General features: G+C 36.0%; 1 protein-coding gene across 1 annotated transcript in view; it reads left to right on the plus strand.

Annotated features, from left to right (window-relative positions):
• Col24a1 (collagen type XXIV alpha 1 chain) overlaps positions 1-15189 on the plus strand; it is a 247900-nt gene that overhangs the window by 64632 nt on the left and 168079 nt on the right. The window contains exons 13-18 of the mRNA XM_090333967.1: positions 1171-1215; positions 9156-9209; positions 11195-11239; positions 14632-14685; positions 14763-14807; positions 15050-15103. Coding sequence (XP_090190093.1) covers positions 1171-1215; positions 9156-9209; positions 11195-11239; positions 14632-14685; positions 14763-14807; positions 15050-15103 — 297 coding nt within the window. The remainder of the gene's footprint in view (positions 1-1170; positions 1216-9155; positions 9210-11194; positions 11240-14631; positions 14686-14762; positions 14808-15049; positions 15104-15189) is intronic.

A 15189-nucleotide genomic window follows, 5' to 3' on the forward strand; every position in this document is an offset into this window, starting at 1 on the left:
TGAATATAAATTTTCAATAGGTCATATATTTTGTAGTAAAGCATAAAATAAAGAATTCAGTTAGTAGCATAGAGGCTCAGCTGAGCATGATGGTTCATTCCTGTAATTCTAGCTACTCAGGAGGCAGAGATCTGAGGATAAAGGTTCAAAGCCAGCCTGGGCACAAAAGGACCTGAGACTATTATCTCCAATTAACCTCTAGAAAACTGAATTGGGGCTTGCTTCAAGGGTAGGGTGGTAGCCTTGAGCTGAAGAGCTCAGGGACAATGCCCAGGGCCACATTCAAGCCCCATGAACCACAAAAAAATTCAGGCTCAAAAGATACATTTTTGTATTCAATCATGCTCAAAACTAGACTCATAAATCACCCTGTACTAGAATCAATTCTAAATGGACATATTTTGCATGTCATCTGGGCTCTGGTGGCTCACGCTTGTAATGCTAGCTACTCAGAAGGGTGAGATCTGAGGATCATGGTTCAAAGCCAGCCCAAGTAGGAAAGCCCACTAGACTGTTACCTCCAATTACAATAAAAAAGCAAGAAATGGAGCTGTGACTCAAGTGATAGAGTACTAGCCTTGAGCAAAAGAAGCTCATGGACAGTGCCCAAACCCTGAGTTCAAGCCCCAGGACCAGTTCAACAATGGAAAAACCCACACTCTGTGTGCAAAGCTTGGGTGCTTGGGGGCTTCGTTGTGATATCCTACTGCTTCTTGTATGACCAGAAAATCCATTGTCACTTGAGATATAGGTGCATGATTATCTTGAAGATGATAGTTTCATCCAACTTGTTGTTTTCCCAATACTGGCTGTATATTAAGATTAGCTTCACATATAATTAAGGATTTGCCAGTACATAGTTAATAGTCAGCCAGAGAGGAAGGAAAACGAGATCTATCTTGTCCCATCACTAGTGTAGCCAGGTGACTATTATCACCAGGTAAATGTCAATAGCCCATTAAAGAGTACGGATAAGGTGAATGAATTCCTCAATAAAATCAAAACTAATTGACAAAAGGGGTTTGTTTCTTCAGCTAAATTTTTATGTTGAAGGTTTCTAAATACCATACTCGTTTAGATGGTATAGGTCCATCATTTATACTTGAGTGAAAAAGATCTGTAGTAATTAATCCATTCAAGAATATTTGGTTTGACTTCTCTGTATTCTAGGGTCCTCCTGGAATCCATGGGAAGAAGGGTATAAAGGGAAGACAAGTAAGTTGAGTCTTCTTGAGATTCATAATAGAGAAAAAATAACTGTGTGTGTATTTCTCTCTTACTAAAATTGGAATGCATTGTTATTCATAATACATCTTATTTAATATTTTGACTTTTACCACTTTATCAAAGTATTAAATAATAGAATATAATGGAAATTTAGATTAAAAAAATACACTTAAAGCCAGGCACCAGTGGCTCCTGCCTGTAGTCCTAGCTACTTCAGGAGAGTGAGATCTCAAGATCACAGTTCAAATCCAGCCTGGGCATAAAGAGCACAAGAATCTCATCGCCAACTAACCATCAGAAAACCAGAAGTAGTGTTGTAGCTCAAAGTAGTAGAGCCCAAGCTTTGAGCTGAAGAGCTCAGGGACAGCACCCTAGCCCAGAGTTCCAGCCCCATGACCAACTGAAAAGAAAAAGAATACATTTAATACTTGTAATTCATTTTACTATTCTAGTAGGAGAAAGATTTGCCTTCATCATAATGTCTAAAATGTTGCACACTAAAGGTAACAATATTTTAGCCTACTTACCCATGACCAGATGTCCAGGTGTCCTGGATGTTCTGAATTCAACTTCAGGCTCTAGAGGGTTTTATAATTTTTGTGTGTGTATATTTGTTTTGTGGTAACTCAGAGCCTTGTACTTACCAAGGAGGCATTCTACCATAGTCCTTTGTTTCATTTATTTTGGGAATAGGTCCTCATATTTTTCCCTGGGCTAGCTTAAACCACAAAACTCCCGTTCATGCTGCTTTTCTGACTGGGAAGACAGGCAAGAACCACTACATGTAGCTATTGCTAGGGATGAGGTCTTGAGACCATTTTATACTTACTGAACTGGATCCAGTATTAGGGTTTTAACTTAGGCCCTTGAGCTCACTCTGCTGGCTTATTGGGTTGGTGTTCTACCAGCTGAGCTACCCCTCCAGCTCAGATTTGCTGTTCTTTTTTTTTTTTTTCAAGGAGGGAATTGAATCTCCTGGAATTTTTGCCCTCGCTGGTTTTGAACTTCATTGCTTTTGGTCTCAGTCTCCTGAGTAATTAGAAGTACAGACATAACCCATAGATACCTAGCTCACTTATGGTGTTTTCATAATGAATGAAATAAATTTTTAAAGAAAGATATGTGCTACACTCAGTTTTATGATGTGTGAGGACAACAATAGCGATTTCACAATAGTTTTTACTACATTTATGATATACTTGAATAAAATATATAAATGATAATAAAATGGGATATGAACAGTATAAAGTATAATTTTTCTAAAACTACAAATATATTACAAATTGATCATTTTAAAGCAAAAAGCAATCGCAAATTATGTAATGTAGAAAGCAATACACAAAACACAGAAATCTGCTCGTTCAGTTTTTTCACAAGTTATTTAGAACTTTCTTTCAGGATTATGCTGGGTAATCATACAGTTCCCTATGAATAAGATGCCAAAAGTGTAATTTGTTACCTATTTACAATGTTCGAATTGTCCTCAAACCTTTTATCCTTTGAGCTCTGTGTGGCTCAAGTTGTAGAGCACTCACCTTCCAATTTTAAGGCTCTGAGTTCAGTTCCCATTATAGGTTGAATGCCAGTGGCTGAGATATGAGGATCACTGTTTAAATGCAGTGAGGGCAGGAAAGTCCTTGATATCTTTAACTCCAATTAAGCAAAATTGGAAAATTAAGAACTGACCACAGTTCTCTAGATGGAAATCCATAATCCTTTTCCTTTCCATGTCTCCATTCACATTGCTGAGAAAGACGTGATTTGTTTATCAAGATATTTGGCCATTCAATAGTCATTCAGGATTCAAATTATACTTTAAGTATAGTAATAAAATACTGATGGCTAATATAATGAATAATTGCAGTCATGAAAACTGTAATATCTGAATTCATATTCTTCTAAATATTACTCAGCATAAACCTGCTTGGCTACTGATTGGGTTCCCAGAACTTAAGCTATGTGTTTGATATAAAAAGTTCGCAAAAATATTAGTTATTATCATTTCATATATACAAGTAGCAAAGAAACAGAGTCAAAGACTGAATTATTAGAGTTGGGGAGATGTTGCTGTTTATTATGCTTCTGTAATGATTAGTTATTTCCCGGAGCAAACACTAGTGTGAAATTAAGTTGTTGTGGACTAACTTAGTGATGTCAGTGCTTTCACAATCAAATTATAGACTTAAAAGTAATTTATACCTTCTCCTAGACAGTAGTCACATACAAATGATGTTACCAGTTTATATTTTAAAAAGAACATACTGGGTTTTTTTGTTTGGGTTAGTCATGGGCTTGAACTCAGAGCTACCACTCCCGGTTTTCTGATGGTTAACTGGAGATAAGAGTTTCATGGACTTTTTACCTGGGCTAGCTTTGAAGTGAAATCCTCAGATCTCAGCCTTGTAAATAACTAGGATTACAGGTGTAAGCCACTAGTATCTGCCTAACATACTTTTTTGATTATTCAAAAAGTAATTATTATTATTTTTTTGCCAGTCCTGGTCTTGAGCTCAGGGCCTGAGCACTGTCCTTGGACTTTCTCAAGGCTAGTGCTCTACCACTTGAGCCTGAGCACCACTTAGCTTTTTTCTGTGCATGTGGTACTGCGGGATTGAACCTGGGTCTTCAGGCATGCTAGGCAAGCACTCTATCACTAGGCCAAACTCCTGGCCAGGAGTAATTATTTTTAAAGGGGGATATTATTTGTCATGTAGCTTTATAGTGTTCTTTAAAATTTAACATTTGTGTTAGAAGTCATTTTAATTCATATCTTACTTTTCACAAAACTTTTTTTCCTAATAAAATGCCCAGTTTACCCAGTGTTCACGGATTTAGTTGATATTTATCACTGTACTGCTTGTTTTTTTTTTAACTAGGACCATTAGTTGGAGGTAAGATAATTATTTTTTCAGTAATTTGATATGCTTGTACAAAGAGTATTTAATTGTAGATTTTTTTTTGACAGTCCTGGGCCTTGAACTCGGGGTTGAGTATTGTCCTTGTACTTTCCTCAAGGCTAGCACTCTACCAGTTGAGCCACAGCACCACTTCTGGCTTTTTCTGTGTTTGTGGTACCCAGGAATCAAATCCATGGCTTCATGCATGCTAGGCAAGCACTCTACCACTAGGCCACACTCCCGGGCCCCTCAAAGAGTATTTAAAAAGAGGTACATTAACACATTTGTTTATTTCTTGGTCTTAGGCTAGTGCTTCATGAAACTCTTTATTCATCATCTTAGTTTTTTGCATGTTTCTTTGTTTTTGGTTTTAGTGCTAGTCCTGGGGCTGGAACGCAGGGCCTAGGCACTGTCTGTGAGCTTTTGTGTTCAAAGCTCGTAGTCTACCACTTGAGCCTCTGCTCTACTTTGGCTTTTGGCTGGTCAATTGGCAATAAGAGTCTCACAGACTTACTTTCCCAGATAGGATTTGAGCTGTGATCCTGAGATCACAGCTTCCTGGGTAGCTAGGATTATTGGCATAAACCCCTGATGCCAAATCTTGTATTCATGATTTTATTTCATTTATGTTTATATATATGCCTTAAGTTATTAAAGCATTACAGTTCTTACCCCTCATTCTTTGTTTACATGTTAAAATTAGATCAAAGCCATTATCAATTATTCAATCAAGACACCCATGGAGTGCTAAGTACCCTTAATACGTTCCATTGATGATAGAGAAACACAAGAGCTTGCTATTATCTAACATTTTGCTTTTTGTGAATATTAAAAAGTTCATTCTCTAGAAATCAAGTAACAAGGTGCTAGAAGACTGTATTAGTCAGTATTCCTCAATACTGTATCAGTTCTGTTCTATCTTGCATGATTTACAGGCTATCTTTGAGGAGCTCCTTGGAGCATGTCTTATATGAGCTAGTTTCTTTACAGGATAAACCAGGTATTGAATCATGATTGAAAATGATTCTGCAGAAGAAAGAGTCCTGGAAAGAATATTTGTATTTTCTTTATCCCTGTAGATTTCATATCTTGTACTTAATTTCAAGTATATTTCTTTTTAGTATAAATCTTCCAAAGTATAGCAATCAAAAAATTCTGTTGTTGCCTTCAGAAAGAATTTACAAGGGTCCCTGCTTTATTTAATCAGTAGTATTTTTCTTGTACTAAGTTGGCCTTGCAAGTTTATGTGGCTCCAATGATCTGAAAAGTTTATTTCAGAACTGACTTGTCAGACTTGAAGAAAATATGAGTCAGAAAAATTGAATTTACTCTCAATAATACCTAGAACACTGTTGTCAAGGTATAGATGATTCTTGACAGCAATAGATTATAAGTAAACAAATTATATTAGATTTAAAGTTTGGCAAAGCCTGGGGTTTAACTCAAGTGGTAGAGCATTTGCCTAACAAGCATGTGACCATGGATTCCATCTCTAGTACTGAAATAAATAAATAAATTTAGACAAAGAAGAAAACTACCCTTGCTTTTCTTTCCTACAGAGACAAAAATATCACTGTCTTGGGGTCATGAGCAAAATGACATCCTTAAGTCACCTAGACTTACTTTATAGATGTTTATCTTGCTAACTACAGAAGGGAAGGCCCTTTCTTCTTTCTCATATAGCTTTCTCTTAGAAGGTCTATTTGAAGTAAACTATATTTTGGCTTCTAACCCTGGTGTTTGACTTTCAGAATATAAAATACTTCTGTTCCACATCTGTTATTAGTGTGTATACTTGGCTCACAGCAATCTTAAGTAGGTACTGGACCTACTGCACACCCATGTTTGGTGCATACACTTTGTAGAAAATTTATAGAGTATTTTTTTCAGAAAACAAAAACAGTCATAGTTAAAAAGCTAGCAAAAAAGCCACTCTTTAGTCACTACAGCATTATGGAAATTTTGTAAACTTTAAAGTGTCCCTGCCGTTTTGTCACAAAAAAAAATGTATTCTCTAGATTCAAGTTTACACATGATAATCTGCAGTAACTATATTTGGTTAACAAGTAGTGTAACAGAATGTATGGAACCTTCTAGGCCATTGAAACTATATACCAGGTTGAGATAGAATCTGAGAAGTGGAACAGTTTAGAAACCACAACAGACAGTCTGGAAGAAATGTTTTACAGATGCATAACACCAACAAGTGTTACATTTCAGGATAGAAGGACAAGGGAACATTTTGACCCACACTTCAAAGGTCAAGTTCATTCTCATAGTTGAAACAAATTCTAGACATTAGGAATTAGAGTCCTTTCAGCCCCTTCCAGTTGGACAAGCTGAGCCAGAGAGCAGCTTCTCCAACTGGACCTGGCCGAGAGCTTCCAAGATAAATTTGCTGGTTCTGTTCCTTTTCAGACTGACTAATTCTTTGTTTCTTTAAGAACAGCTTTATTGCAACATAGTTCAGATACCATTATATTCATCCTTTCAGTGTGTATAATCTGGTAGTTTTGGTATATTTACAGTGTTCTGCCACCATTATACTATCATATTTTAGGTTATTTTCATTGCCCAAAGTAACCCAGGATTCATTCATTAGTTGTCCTTTACCTTTGTGTCACTACTAATCTTCTAAGCAACCACAAACATGCTTTGCATCTCTATGGATTTGTCTCTCAAGACATTTCATAATGAACTATGCAATGTGTTCCTAATTCTTAATTGTTGCACTAAAATGTCTGGGAAACTACTTAAAAATCAATCCTATAGAACTAGGCATTGGTGGCTCACACCTGTATCCCTAGCTACTCAGGAGGCTGAGATCTCGAGATCATGATTTGAAGCCAACCTGAGCCAAAAAGTCCCCAAGGGACTCATCTCCAATTAACAGCTCAAAAACCAGAAGTGGTGCTGTGGCTCAAGTTGTAGAGCACTAACCTTGAGCACAAAGAAGAAAGTCCCAGGCCCTGAGGTTAGGCCCCATGACTGACAAACAAAAAATAAATCAAAACTCAATCATCTCTATAGTATTTTCTATTTTTTTAATTACCTGGACATCAAAAGTATTTCCATATTAGATCATACTGAATAGAATATAATACGGATTTGTAAGCTGTTGACAATAGAATTTTACTCTCCAGATCAATGAAAGCAAAATTCCTTCTTGAACTTTAGTTGACTTTAAAAAGTACAAAGTTATCTTATGTTTAAGTAAATAGATGGTTTTCCCATTACCCTCTCATGACAGAATAACAAAACTATGCTTTTGGCCAGGAGTGTGACCTAGTGGTAGAGTGTTTGCCTAGTATGCAGGAATCCCTGTGTTTGATTTCTGGATACCACATACACAGAAAAAGTGGGAACTGGTGCTGTGGCTGAAGCCATATAGACAGAGAAAGTAGCAAGTGGTACTGTGGCTGAAGTGGTAGAATGCAAGCCTTGAGGAAAGCCCAAGGACAGTGTTCAGGCCCTGAATTCAAGCCTCAGGACTGGCAAAAAAAAAAAAAAAAAACAGAAAAAGAAAAACTGTGCTTTTAGCATGAGTTAACTATACTTTAGAAAAATCACCTATTTTTTATTGTTAAAGTAGTATCTTAAAGGCAAATGTAATATTTTGGCAATCGGTTGGACATAGTATTATTTAATGCAGCCCTTCAAATAAACAACATTTTTAGAATTTAATGGTATGTAGTATGTATAGCAGGGGAAGCGGGACATTAAACCGAACAACTCAGAACTTCAGACTTGTTAGACCTGTTTGTTGTAGTTTTTAAGATTAGGACACATACTAACTTGGCCTGGGAAGCTTGGAACTCATAATTCTTTTTCCCATCTTAATATCTGAGATTATATGTGTATGCCACCATGCCTGACTCTAATGATACACTTTAATTTTTATTATTTTTAGACATTTTAAAACTAACATTGAACAGTTTAATCTTTTTGTAAGTGATATTTAAAGATTAAAAATCTAATGGTAAATTGTTAGAGAGGACTTCAGTGTATGAAGTAGAAGTAGCTGAATAATCATTTGCAACAGAATTAATAATAAGAATAAGAACAATGCCAATGTAAATCTCATAGTTTTGCAAAATAGAATTTTCAGCAGGTATGTTGGAAACTTCAATTTTTGGTAACAACACAGTTTACATTCACAATGTTTATGTGTTTTATGCTGTTTCCCAATAAAGTTTCAGGTAAAAGACTTTTGGGTTTCATGTTGCTTCTTAGAATGGTGAGTTAGTTTTCAGTAGAGCATAGCACAATCTAGGATGAGATTACCTCCAATCAAGTATTAAACCCACCCCTTCTTGTGATCTAATGCTGTGCAAGTGTTTTTTTCTTTACTTCTCTGTGCATTCATTTTCTTGAACTGCTTGTAAAGACATTAGTATGCATTAACTAAAATTGTTGCAAAGATGAAATGTAGTATCTATAACCCTAGACATATAGTTCTTGTCACAAACTTAAGTGCTCATTAATGGCACATTGAAAGAGGGACCCTATGGGATAAGAGAGATGGTGAGGGGCTGAGAGTTTGGCCTAGTGGTAGACTGCTTGCCTAGCATGCAGGATAACCCAGGTTCGATTCCTTGGTACCACATACATTAAAAAAAAAAAAAAAAAGCCAAAAGTGGTGCTGAGGCTCAAGTGGTAGAGAAAGTCCAAGGACAGTGCTCAGGCCCTGAGCTCAAGCCCAGGACTGGTAAGAGGGAGAGAGGGAGAGAGGGAGAGAGGGTGAGAGGGTGAACTGGTTAGGCAGAAATTGTGACTATGCTCCCTCTTACTCAATAATTCTTTATGCAATGATGGACAAAGTTCTCTTCATTACCTTAGAGCTTTCTATTACCTGATGTCGTCTAATGCATATAAAAACTCTAAAGTTGATGAAATGACATACAAAATGATTACATTTCAATTTAAGCTTTAGGAAATAAGTGTTTTATATTACAAATTCCTTATTTAAAAAACACAATGAAAATGAGTTCATTCTTTATCTTTAACCTCATTTCCCCCTTTTGGTTCCAGGGCTTCCCCGGGGATTTTGGAGACAGAGGTCCCGCTGGGCTTGATGGCAGTCCTGTGAGTACACTGTGAGGATCCTGTCTTGAAACTCACACCTGCACCCATCGCAATGAGAGCCACTGTGCATGCCGCCCTTACAATGATCTCTGTGGGGAAACAAAACACTACCAGCTAGAGCTTGCAAACCAAGTTGTGATTGATTTTCCAACAGAAATAAGCTGATAACTCCACTGTGCAATTATTAACATTAATTATTTGACTAGATAAAGTGTGAATACTAAGTGAGCAATTAAAATACATGATCACAATAGTGACTTTTATACAAACCTTGTGTACATTGGGCCCTCTTCCATACTAGTGTTTTATAGAATGGTCTTCTTCTTTGATATCAGGCAGGGGTTAATGTTGAGATTGATAAAGTTTACCACTTTAAATTAATCATATGATCAAAGAATGACAATGGATTGCTATTTATGGACAGTCCGTAGAAATTTTGCCTTCAGAGAAGCATTGATAACTACTCCTATATCTATGCCATATGCACATTCATTTTCATAAGATTTTAAAGTGAATTAGAATCACATAGAAAATCCTTAAAGCCTAATTGTCAATAGTTCCTGTATTTACATGTATGTAAATTGACATGGTAAAGAGTTTTAAAATTGTTCCTGTTCAACTTATCATTAATGAGATAAGCTTCCATATATTATAAGGTATGGCAGATTGCACAGGGGTAGAGTTGATTTCCAAACAGATAATTAAAAACTTGTGTGTAGGAAATATAAACACAATTACACAGACATAAAAATTTATGACTCTATAGACATAATGTTCTATTACATAGATTAATATGTATCTATGACATACAAACCCTCAGCCTAAGTTTAATTATGTTCTAAAATCTAAGTGACAGTGATTATATAGATAGATAGATAGATAGATAGATTCCCTTCTTGACTACTTGTTTGTTAAACACATCATTTGTATAATCAATGTTAATAAATTCTTTAATAAAAAAAACTTGTGTGAGATCTGAGGGACAATAACTTGAGGCAATCCCTGGAAAAAAGGTCTATGACAATCCATCTCCAAAAGAACCAGCAAAAAGGAGTGTGGGAGGTGGTAGTTAATTAATAGTATACCAGCTGTGCAAGCAAGCTGAATACACTTGAAGGTCTGACTTCAAACTCTAGACTGCCAAACAAAGCTTGAAAGTTTGAGCTAGATTATTTACCACTTTTATAGCCTGCAATTGTGAAGAACTTCTGATTTGAAGCATAATGAAATATTAGCTTTTTAAAAAATGCCAGTTGTGTATTCTTATGTACTTGTAAATCTAGCATAAAATGATGCTGTTTGTTTTCTTTTAATATCCCACTTGTGACTGGACATACAGATTTTTCAAACTTATTTTTTGAAATCTTCCCCCTATTTAAAATATATCAGAATGCTTCTTAAGGTGAATTTTGAGTCTTTAAATGTAACTGAATATTTTTAGTTTGACTATTTCCCCTTTGTTTTGAAATAGTTTAAAATGCAAAATTGAGGATAAAGTTATTCAAGTACATTGTGCCATGTAAATAATGTAAATATAAAACACTGATGTTCTACAATCTTTCAAACAGGGAAAAATAGTTTTTGCTTTACTTATAAAATTTACATTTAGAAAATGTAAACAATGTGCTTCAAAAGGGAAAAATAGTACTTTAAACCTTTTAGATGCTAGCCCCTGGTTTTTTGTACATTATATAGACTAGTTGTTCTCTAATATTGATATGTATGTCCTTCTTATGTTATATTCATAGGAGGCCCAGAGAATTCTTTCTCCTGGTCTTCAAAAGCACGGAGCCAAGGGCACTTTAGAAGACTGCTGATTGCTCCCTAGATTTTCATTTCTCCGGAAAATGTTTTAAAGTAAAGAAGTTCCTAAAATTAGCTAAAGTCTCATACCTTTTTCCCTAGAAATATGTATCTTCATATATAGACAGTGTGCTGAGTGTGGAATCATAATTAACATATCTTGTCCATTTCTCTTACAATAGGGACTTACAGGTGGCATCGGTCCCCCGGGGTTTCCTGGGCTTAGAGTGAGTATCACCAAATGTTGTCATTGCTATGAAGGACTTTATTGTTCAATTTATATTTGTTAGATATGTATTAAAAACATTGGGAAATGAATAGTTTGTGTCATTGTTAAATATCAAACTTTGTTGTGTATTATTTCAGACAGAAATGAAATGAGTTATATAAAAATATATTCTACTATGCTAAAACAATTTATTTCTATGAAAATAAATCATTTGAAAGTCTTAGTTGAGATTTAGTTTTAGCAAACGTATAAGGTGCAGGAGCTGGGTGTGGTGGCTGGCTTCTTTTTTTTAGAGTCATTATGAAATTAAACAGGGAATTATATAGTAGAAGTATTTTTACTTGAAAAGGCCAGATTAAGCACATAAATGCATTTAAACAAAATGTAAGAATAATGTTTTTGGACAAAATGATACTACACAAAGAAAGAGTTTTCTCTGTGAAAATTTTGTTTCATACTTATAGATTATTTCTGTATAATTTTCAATGTGTTATGTCCTTTTTGAACATTGTGTTTTAAAGCAACAAACTGAATATACTAGATTCTGTAAGTGTAAGAATGTTTCCTATGAGATAATTTGAAATTACAAGCTATGACATATTTACATAGAATATCATTAAGCTGGAAAAATTTTACCCTTTGGTTCAACTCTATATTTCAGGATTAAGCTTGTTGGGAATATATTTCACAGACTTTAGATTCATCCAAAAGTAAAGATGTCATATTTTCCATTGTTAGATTTGTATTATATAAAGGTAGACTATTACAGATGCTTTCCATTAATAGAAGATAGAACTTTAGGATTTGCTGTTTAAAATTCTGTTTTTGTAATTAATTCCTTAAGTATTCATTCTACACTCTATTTCAAAATTTATTGTATATAAGCTATTGTGTGGAACTAGGAAATCAAGAATGAATGAAATGAATGCTCTTGTTCATGTCAAGTACACAGATTCAAAAGCAGAGAGAAAAGTACAATGCAGTCTCTAAGCAGTGCAGTCGAAAGGAATTCTGGCACTAGTAACCATATCTTCAAAGCTCAGAACATGATCAAAGACTGGAAAGGAATCCACTATAGCTAGTGTGTGTGTGATTTGAGGGAGAGAGAAATAAACAAGGTGGGGATAGACTCTAGGGATTGAAACAGACAGAAGTATGGGTGCCAAATAGAAGGCCTGGGATGCTGGGATGCTAAGTCTAAGAAATCTGAATTTGAATACAAAGGGATGACATTTTCCACATTCGTGTGTGTGTGTGTGTGTGTGTGTGTGTGTGTGTGTGTGTGTGTGTGTTACCAGTCCTGGGTTTTGAACTCAGGGCCCTGATCATTTTTGTTTTCCTTTTTCTTCTCAAAGGTAGAGCTTTACTACTTGAGCTCCGCTTTCAGCTTTTTCTTGGTGATTAATTAGAGATAAGAGTGCCATGGACTTTCCTGCCTTAGCTGGCTTCGAACTGTGATCCTCAGATCTTAGACTCCTAAGTACCTAGGATTATAGACATGAATACTAGTATCTGGCTCATTTCACTTTTTTTTTTTGTTCATAGGGCTTGACTCAGGGCCCTGAGCTCTTTTGCTCAAGGCTAGTACTCTGCTACTTCCTATTTTGAGTGGCTAATTGGAGATTAGAATCTCAAAGGGACTTTTAGACCTGGGCTGGCTTTGAACCACAATCATCAGACCTCAGCCTTCTGAGTAGCTAGGATTTGAGGTGTGAGCCACCACTTCCTAGCTTCATTTCAATACTTTTTAAGCTAAAGCCTCACTGTATTACCTAGGATAACTTTGAACTCTGAGCTCAAACATTCCTCTTGCCTCAACAGCTATTTGAACTGTGGTAATCTGCCACCATGCATTCTGCAATTCCAACTTTATAAATTCCTTCACCACAGTGAAACCATTTTTGTACAGTAATGCATGCTAATAAAAATCTTATATAAATAAAAGTGTAAATTTCCTAACGTTTGAAGCCAGAAAGAGAGAATTGAACCAGATTGGTATCCAAGATGAATAATGAAGGGGAAACCAGGACAGAGATAGCGAGAAGGGAGAACCTGGTGTCAGTGACAGAAAGTCTCTCTGATCTTGAAATCATTGGAGATCAGGGATCCAGAGCTTTTTTTTTTTTTTCTTCTAGTTGGTTTTTGAAATACTCCTACTGTTCTGCTGTTCTTGTCTTTGTTTCCTACAGGGCATACGGAAGTAATATTTTCACTATCTCTGATTTGTAGGAGATTATAGTGGCAATTCTATTTTCCAGGCATTGGAGCATTAAATTGGAACCTTAACAGTAGAAATTGTCTTTTTCATCTTTGTTTCTTTAACACAATTACAATGTCCGGTACCTATTATGCTTGAAAAGTATTATTACATGATGAATAAATCAGCTATGCACAAAAGAGTTTTTTTGCTCACTATTCAGTTTATCCCTAAAACCAATTTTTTTTCCTCTCTACATTTCAAATCATAAGGCCAAATCATTGCAATGCCTGGCACGTAGTAGCAGAACTGACTGAATAATGGGCAAAATAAAAATCCAAGACGAGTCATGTACACTGGAGAGAAAGAACTCCATATATTCTGACAAGCTCAGCCCCTCACTTCCAAGGGTCTGTCCAAAATTACTGAGGATAGGACATTAAAAGAGCACAGAAGGCCTTTGTCCAGGGTCGTGGCCTCCCACAGAGGCCCCAATCCAAAATAACATGGCAGCTCTTCAACTGCTTCACGAGGCCTTCATTTTACCTCTCCTGGGAAAAAGTGTTCTGTTCTTTGAATAAAGTGATCTTACTTTCTACCAAAAAAATTACATATTTATTAACTCTTCCTGGATGATTGGCACTACAATATTTCCTGAGATGTTAGCCACCTAGAGAACCAGTGCAGGATGAAAGTCTTGGAAAGTTAGTATGGGGACTCCAAGTAAGGAATAATCCCTGAGAACAAAACCAGTATGAGAAAACTTGATGATGTAACATGGATTGCTCGACTGACATTTAAAAGATTGGCAATACCTAAAAATATGTAGGGGAGCTTGTGAAGTAAGAAAGGCACACTTGGGATCTTAGCAAGATTAACCTCTCTGAGTTTATGCATTATGCATTCATTAACTAATTTTTATCACATCCTCTTGCTAATCCTAGTGAATTCTTTTTTTTTTTTTGGACAGTCCTGGGCTTGAGCTCAGGGTCTGAGCACTGTCCTTGGACTTTCTCAAGGCTAGAGCTCTACCACTTGAGCCTCAGCACCACTTCCGGCCTTTTGCTATGTACGTGGGGTACCAAGGAATCGAACCCGGGTCTTTGTGCATGCTAGGCAAGCACTCTACCACTAGGCCAAACTCCCGGCCCTCCTAATGAATTCTTAATGATACTTTCCTTACTGCTTTTCAGGGAAGTGTTGGCCCAACAGGACCAGCTGGAACGTCTGGAATTCCGGGCCCAATGGTATAGTTCTTTTTGCATAATGAGTATTTCCCTTTAATTTCTCCCAGATGTCACAAAATATTACTTTTCTTTTTTAGGGTCTTTCAGGGAATAAGGGACCACCTGGAATCAAAGGTGATAAGGTGATTTAAATATTAACTTTATCATAGAAATAATATCCTATTTGTTTTATCTTTCAAGTCAACAGAAGTTTTAAAAAGTTTGTTTTTATTTATAGGATCTAGTCTATATTATCAGTTATATTAATTTCTAGTAATAGGAAGTAAAGAGGTTATTTCTCCCACCCACAATTAATTCTAGCTTTCCTGTATTAAAGCCAGGTTTATAATGTATATGTGTCTTTGTATGAAATTGTTCTCTCCAGGGTGAACAAGGCATTCTAGGAGAACCAGGAGAACCAGGGTATCCTGGAGACAAGGTAACATTAATACCACTCATTTTAGATAATATGAATACAGAGAGAGAGAGAGAGAGAGAGAGAGAGAGAGAGAGAGAGAGAGAGAG

Source organism: Megascapheus bottae, chromosome 6 (genome assembly GCF_031878675.1).
Source record: "Megascapheus bottae isolate mThoBot1 chromosome 6, mThoBot2.hap1, whole genome shotgun sequence".
Lineage (NCBI taxonomy): Eukaryota > Metazoa > Chordata > Mammalia > Rodentia > Geomyidae > Megascapheus > Megascapheus bottae.